The sequence below is a fragment of the Euphorbia lathyris genome, chromosome 1 (assembly GCF_963576675.1).
Source record: "Euphorbia lathyris chromosome 1, ddEupLath1.1, whole genome shotgun sequence".
NCBI lineage: Eukaryota > Viridiplantae > Streptophyta > Magnoliopsida > Malpighiales > Euphorbiaceae > Euphorbia > Euphorbia lathyris.
Window position 1 is genome coordinate 9,031,893 of NC_088910.1, and position 7,321 is coordinate 9,039,213.

Below are 7,321 nucleotides of genomic sequence, written 5' to 3' on the forward strand. Positions count from 1 at the left end.
AATTTCAAATGCAGATAAAACGAATAATGATTTTATTGAACGAATTTATATTTACAGTTGACTTTTCTTATAATTGATTGCTTAATATGTACAATTATAATTAATCAAAATTTCAAATATGTTAAATTGGTATATCAATGATTTAATCAACACAAAATTGGAAATATCAAAGTAAGTGCACTTTTTTTTGTGTTTTAATATATGCACATATAACTCCATATAAACATTAAATACATATAGGCTTTGTTTGGTAAAGAGCGTTTTGGGATAAAAAGAGCGGTTTTGACCAACTTTAGAGGTTTGACCACTGAAACCACTAATTGGAGTGTTTGGTGGAGAGAGGTTTGAAAGAGAGTTTTAGGATGAAAACGCTAATTTAGAAAAAGCTCTTAAATTGAGCTTTTTCAATTAGCGTTTTGCAATATTAAAATTAATGGACTTCTTACTTCAAAAAAAAAAAAAATGGACTTCTTTAACCCTAATAAATAGACTCCCTCTTCTCATGCGCCAAAATTAATGCCTTTATTCGTCTTTTTGCACAAACCGATATTATCAATCAGCTAATTTTTACCAAACAGGTCTACACAAACAGCTAATCAAATCAACTTGTCAAATCAGCTAATGTAATCAGCTAACAGCTAATGTAATCAGCTAACAGCTAATTCCCAAACAGGGCCATAATATTTTCACCAATTTTCAATAAAAATAGTCAAACCTTTAAAATAATAATTTCTTCAGGTCTTGGACCAATTCACTAAATTAATACTCGATAAATTAATAAAATTTTATGGTCCTAATATTATTAACTTATAGAGGTTTTACTACACATTGAAACACCAAACATAATAATAATATTTACATTTTAGGCCTGTTATTACATATACCAAGAAATAATTAACATATGTTACTATATTCTATATATTTAATGCTTATATGCAGCTTCTACCAAAAAAAAGGGTAAAGTTCAAATAAAACCCCTGTGGTTTCACTAATTTTCAGATAAAGGATTGTGGTTTACTTTTTGTCAAAACGGGGATTGAGGTTTTTAACTTTAACAAAATAAGGACTTTTTCGATTGATACTATTAAAATCACATTTGACGACTTCAAAAATGATATATTTTAAGAACTAATAATATTCTAAGCAACTTTAATTCTTCAACTTTTTTTATTTTGAGATTGTTTAGATTATGTTTGGTAAAAAGAGAGAAAGTTAATGTTTAGAGAGAGAAAGTTCCAAAAAAGATTATTTTCGAAAATCGAAAATGTAGTTCCATAGAAAATATGGCATTGAACAACTTTAATTCTTGAAAATTTTCATTTTCAGGTTGTTAAAGATGGTTTTAATAGCATTAATCCAAGTTTGAAACCTCAATCCTTGTTTTGACAAAAAGTAAACCACAGTCCTTTATTTAACAACCGATACTGAAGAATGAAGTTCGTACTATATCACTTCAGAAGAAAGGATTTCAAAAGAAAGTCGCCTTTCTAATAAAGAAAAGTACTTGAGTAAGAGAAAGGAGAATCGTAAAGTTGCGTTGGCATCGAGAAAGTTCCGTGGACTTTATAATTGCATAAAAGGAGTCTTTTCTTTCTCGCAACAAACCAAGAAGTTCACTCTTTCTTATCCTTGTCCCAAAGTATGGAATCCCAGAAAGAGACTGCTTTGTTCCAATAGAGTATAAGGCAAAGCAAAAGTGGTTCTGGTTTATCTATTATCTATCCAATTCAACAAAATCAACAAAGACGTTGTGTATATGGCTTGCTTTTACTTGCCTTGCCTAATGGCTTGAGATAGAAAGCCGATATTGAGTTCCATATCCTGTTACAGATATTCCAGATGTATAGACAGATCCAAAGCCATTTGCATCGAAAGTTGTTACCAGATTCCTTGAATTTGAATACGACATCCGAGCAAGTCTTAATTCTTTCATTTACTTTATTTAAGAAGAAAGGCTTGACGGATATCATTGATAAATAGGAAAAAATGTTATTGAACGATTTTCTGAAAATTAGTGAAACCACATGGGTTTTATTTGAACTTTATCAAAAAAAATGCTTATATGCAGTACTTCATATATCAAAACCGTTTTTTATAAATTATTTCAAAATAGAGAGGCAAATGTATAAATATGAAAAAATAAAGAGCAAGAAATGTCAACCAAGATTTTTCAAAGCATTAATGGCTACCATTTACTTAGATACCTTCCTTTCTTGAATTCTCCTCCCTAACTTCATTCACATACCATAAATAATTTAATTAAATCCACAATAAATGTACCCATTAATTACACCAATTACCAACAACGAAATCAAATTTTTTTAAAAAATCAAATATCTCATTAATCACTAATTGTAATTATTATCTTAATTAATTTTAACGCACCCCCCTCCCATATATAAAGAGAGCCGGAACTTTTTTCTTCTCCTCCTCATTCATCTTTTTATCAGAAGAAATTCTGAAGAATTGCTATGGCAGCTGAAGTAAGTTCTCTGTTCAGAGTTTTGAGTGGATTCACTGATGATCGGACTGTTACTAATGATATCTCCGGTGGAAAATCTACGGCTGCTCCTGTTACCAAAGACTTTCTTGGCGCCGGTAATGGCTCGTCGATGAACGATGAGTTGTCTCAAGAACTTGACCTTGATTCTCAAGTGCCTATTGGTTGGGAAAAGCGTCTCGACTTGAAGGTATTTTAATATTTGCGCTGATTTTTGTGTTTGTTGACTTGTTTGTTTGCTGAGAAAATGAGGATTTGGAATTTTCCTGGAAAATAACTGTTTGCGTGTTCTTTTTGATTTTGTGTGCTTGATTTTTTTTATTTTTTTGGATTTATTTCGTGTGTTTGGCTGCGTTTGATGTTCTGATTCGAAATCGGTACTCTGTTTTGTATGAATATCTGTTTGGTTGCTGAGAAAGTGAAAAGAGTAAAGAGAAGAAATGAAGAGATGTTTGCGTGTTCTTTTGGATTATGTGTTATGATTTGTTTTTTTATTTTCTATTAGGATTGATTGATTGTATTTCAATCTTAGGTTCAACCTTCAAAGGATTCAAATGTTGAAAGAATCTCTGTTTTGTATGATAATCTGTTTGGTTGCTGAGAAAGTGAAAAGAGAAGAAATGAAGAGATGTTTGCGTGTTCTTTTCGATTATGTGTGTCATGAGTTTTTTTTTTAATTTTCTATTAGGATTGATTGATTGTGTTTTAATCTTAGGATTTAACCTTCAAAGCATTCAAATGATGAATTTCCATGGCGTTCTTTTGGATTTACATTGAAATTCAAATTTAATACTCATTACTTTCTCAGCAACCAAACAGAATGTTTATATACTTATCCTCTTTTTGAAATTAAAGTACTACAATTAGTAATTAATAGCGGTAGATTGTTTTGCTATTTATGGTGTCTTTAATGGTCTTCATTAATGCGCTGTATCATTATATCTAAATTACTCATCATCTTCATCGTTAATTATGAATTCATTTCTGCAAACACAAATTTTCTAATCCGGTTAATTTTTGCAGTCAGGTAAAGTATATTTACAGAGATGCAATTCCTCAATTTCACCATCGGTATCATCAGATCGCAACCAAACATTTGCAGCAGCGTCGAAGCTTCAGGACTTGAATTTCCCGCCGTCGAAAATCACACTCAATCTGTTCGACGAAAGTCATTTGGACTTGAAGTTAGTTTCATCGCCGCCGTCGGCGTCTTCATCGTCGAGGAACAATTATCAAAGTGTTTGCACACTGGACAAAGTAAAAATGGCTCTAGAAAGAGCTGAGAAAGAACCGATCAGAAAACGATCCTCTCTCTGGAAATCGTCGGTGTCTCCTTCCTACTCTTCATCTTCATCCTCCATTAAAGAGATGCAAGAAGATGAAGATGAAGATAAACTCGCGGTGTTCTCTCCCATTGCCGCCGGCTGTCCGGGTTGTTTATCTTATGTTTTGGTAATGAAAAATAACCCTAAATGTCCTCGGTGTGATTCGATTATTCCATTGCCGCCGGTGAAGAAACCTCGAATTGATCTTAATATGTCAATTTGAGATGGATTGATGAGAGATTAGTGATAATTAAATTGATCTGGTGTTAATGATTCTGTAAATGATAATTTAGGGTCTAGAACAATAGAAAAATTGTAGGGCTAACAAAGATATAAATTATAATTTTTATATGTTTGTTCTTTTTGAATTGGGGGAAATTGTTAAATTTTTTTGCATATTGGTTTATATAATTAGCAAAGTTATAGTTTTGCGCGTAGTTTAATTTTTTTTGAATGAAAATTGACAATATTGATTCAATTTGCGAACGGTGTTAGTGTTAAAATTGCTCTTATACCTACCAATATTAGGGTAACTATCAATATTAGGGTTTAAAATTGTATCATTTTAAAATGTTAAAGATAAAATTTCCCAAGTGTAAATATTATGGGTATTTTTACATTTTATTCCATAAAAATAATTAAGTATAATTGCTATTCAATACTACTATTCTTAAAAATTTTGGTTGGTTATTTGTTGAGAATAATTATAAATTCTGTTTTTTTATAGGAAAAGGCTAAGAGGATGAATAAATTCATAAATACATCGTTGTACATTTAATTTTTTGCTTTTAGTTTTTGGGTCATTTTTGCCTTTTTTTTCTATTAAAATCCATAAATATGTTAAAAGAAGCCTAATAAATTTGACAAAATTGTAGGAAAGAATGTAGTTTTCTTTAAAAAAAAACTTGAGAAATTGTTATTCTCTCTCAAAAAAAAAGTAATTATTTTATTTATTTTTATCCTATATTTTTCTGTTGATTTAACTTAAAATTTTCTGTTAAGTAAATAGACATTGAAAAATTAAGAAATAATTTTTCTACATAATATTTTTCGGCAAACAGCGAAATATAAGAAAAACATAGGGAGTAGTAGATATTATGTATTTATTATTTGGTTGAAAACAATAAAAGAGAAGTCAAGCACACATTAAGTTTGAGCTAATGTTTTCGCCTACAAAACTCTATTAGTATGATTTTAATTTAAAAGAATTTATTTAATGAAAATGACCTTAAATTCAATTCAAACGTGTTGGGTGAAATTTGCTTTGGATAATATATTTTTTTCATCAAGCTAACAAAAAAGAAAAAATAAGTGTTATTTTTATGTTGAATTAGTTAAAAGAAAATGTTAGATTACCAACTTTAATTATAGATTTCAAAATCAAATTAAAGTCCAAATAATATATGCTTTTATAGAGTTTAAGAATTTTGGATTACCAAAAGAAATAGAGAGTTTAATAAAAAAAAAACTAAAATAGAGTTAAAGCACATATTAGTAAGTTATTAATGAATATATGCTTTCATAGAGTCTAAGAATTTTGGATTACCAACAGAAATATAGTTACTATTTTTCTTTTTCTATAAAAAGAAGGCTTAATATGTCAGCTTCTTTTGTCCAAAAAAGATTGATCAGCTTCCTGAACGGTATTTCATTAACTTTTTAAATTTATTTAATGTGTCATGATTAAGTCTATAAATCTATAAAAACTTCATAAAAATATATAAAACAGAAAGTAAATTTCTTTTAAAGATTTAGATTCACGAATTAGATCTTTATTTTTTAAGTTTTGAATTTTTTTACGGATTTAGATAAATTGCAATGTATATCACTTTGAACAAGTTTAGAGGGCAAATGAATCATTGTAAGCAAGTTCAAGGGGGCCAATATATTTTAAACAAATTCAGTTGGCTAATAAGTTATTTTAAACAAGTTTAAAGAACTAATGAAACAACATATAAGTTCATAAGGCCAATCAACATTTTTATATAAGTTCATAGAACGTTAATGTATTAAACCTAAAAAAAAATTAAGAATTTAAGTTAGATTTACATCTTTTAAGTTTTTATAAAATTAAATGTTTGGTTTTTTTTTCTATAAATTTTATATAAATATTAAATTTATCCTTTTATTATTAATTAATTTACATAAACATTTTTAAATAAATTTTATTTATTATATTTATGAAAGTAATAATTGTAATAAAATTATATTATTGTTTAACCTATTTTTATTTAAAAATAGGTAGTTAAATTTAATATATAATATTTTAATTTCAATACTAACAAATTAATTTATTATTTCATTTTTATTATTGTTTGTCCGATTTCTCGATTCGAGACTCGTCAGACACTCTTTAGATGGATCTTCTTCTAATTAAAGCTTTCTACGTACGTTGTGACTCGAACTTGAAATCTAGTTTAAACTGGTTGAGAACTTTAACCAATTTATTGTTTCATAATATTAGATAAATTTAATATTTTTACATATAGTAATACTTTTTTTTTGAATCACATATAGTAATACTTAGTTATTTGTTTAATAATATTTGATTTTACAAAAGCCATATAAAATTGAAAGTAGATTCCATAAATAAATCGCAAAAATATCCTAACGTCTACAGTCATGAGCAATTTTACCTTTAACGTTTAAAATGGTGCAATTTTACCCCTAATATTGACAGCTGAGAGCAATTTCCCCTAACGTTGTCAAATTGGGCAAATTTGAGAAATAATTCATCAAACTCGGTTATGCATCTTGTCATCTACACTTCACATGTGAGTCTAGTAAGATATCATAAACATATGATTAGACGTGAAAAAGAAATATACTGTCTATTGTACGAGTTGGATAAAAAAATTCAAAATATTTCACCAAATTTATAAATATTAATCTCCAATTCTATTATTAAATAATCTTTTTTTAAACAAACTGATATACAATTGGTGTAGAATAAGAAACAAAATATCTGTGTTTTATAATAATGTCTAAAATTGACAATATTATAGGTAAAATTGCTCTTAACTGCCAACATTATGAATAAAATTGCACCATTTTAAACGTTGGAGATATTTTTACACTTTATTCTTTATTTAAATATATATTTCAAGAAATGATCTGATGAAGGCAAATTCATTGGAATTTATGGTTATTAACTTATTATATAGTATTATGTGAAAACTTTGGGAAATAAATGGTACGAAAAAATTGAATATATTAATTAAGGCGTGAATCTCGTTGAATGACTTAGGATTTAAAAGCAATCAAAATCATAGGTTTGATGAAATTAAATTTAAAGTGGGACCCTATAAAATGAAGACGGCAGAGGGAAAATGAAAATGAAAATAATGCTGCATTTAAAGAATTTTGGAGCTAATACTATAAAATACCAGGTTAGGAGGTGTATAAATGTGTCACCATAAATGCTCCTATAAGGTACAAAATTTATCCAATCTTATCATCCAAAAGTTTTAAATTTAAACTAATTTCAGATATTATT

General features: G+C 28.0%; 1 protein-coding gene across 1 annotated transcript; it reads left to right on the plus strand.

Annotated features, from left to right (window-relative positions):
* The first annotated feature begins 2,346 nt into the window (after positions 1-2,346).
* LOC136221358 (uncharacterized) lies at positions 2,347-4,244 on the plus strand. The gene is made up of 2 exons (XM_066008888.1): positions 2,347-2,690; positions 3,524-4,244. Exons 1-2 carry the CDS (start codon positions 2,472-2,474, stop codon positions 4,046-4,048), a joined length of 744 nt encoding a protein of 247 aa, XP_065864960.1. The 5' UTR covers positions 2,347-2,471; the 3' UTR covers positions 4,049-4,244.
* The last annotated feature ends 3,077 nt before the right edge of the window (positions 4,245-7,321 follow it).

What these genes read in the sequence shown, in the direction of transcription:
- LOC136221358 (XM_066008888.1), top strand. Translation starts at nt 2,472, where the DNA reads ATGGCAGCTGAAGTAAGTTCTCTGTTCAGAGTTTTGAGTGGATTCACT. An exon ending in AAAAGCGTCTCGACTTGAAG is followed by an intron (nt 2,691 to 3,523) that starts GTATTTTAATAT and finishes TAATTTTTGCAG; the next exon opens with TCAGGTAAAGTATATTTACA.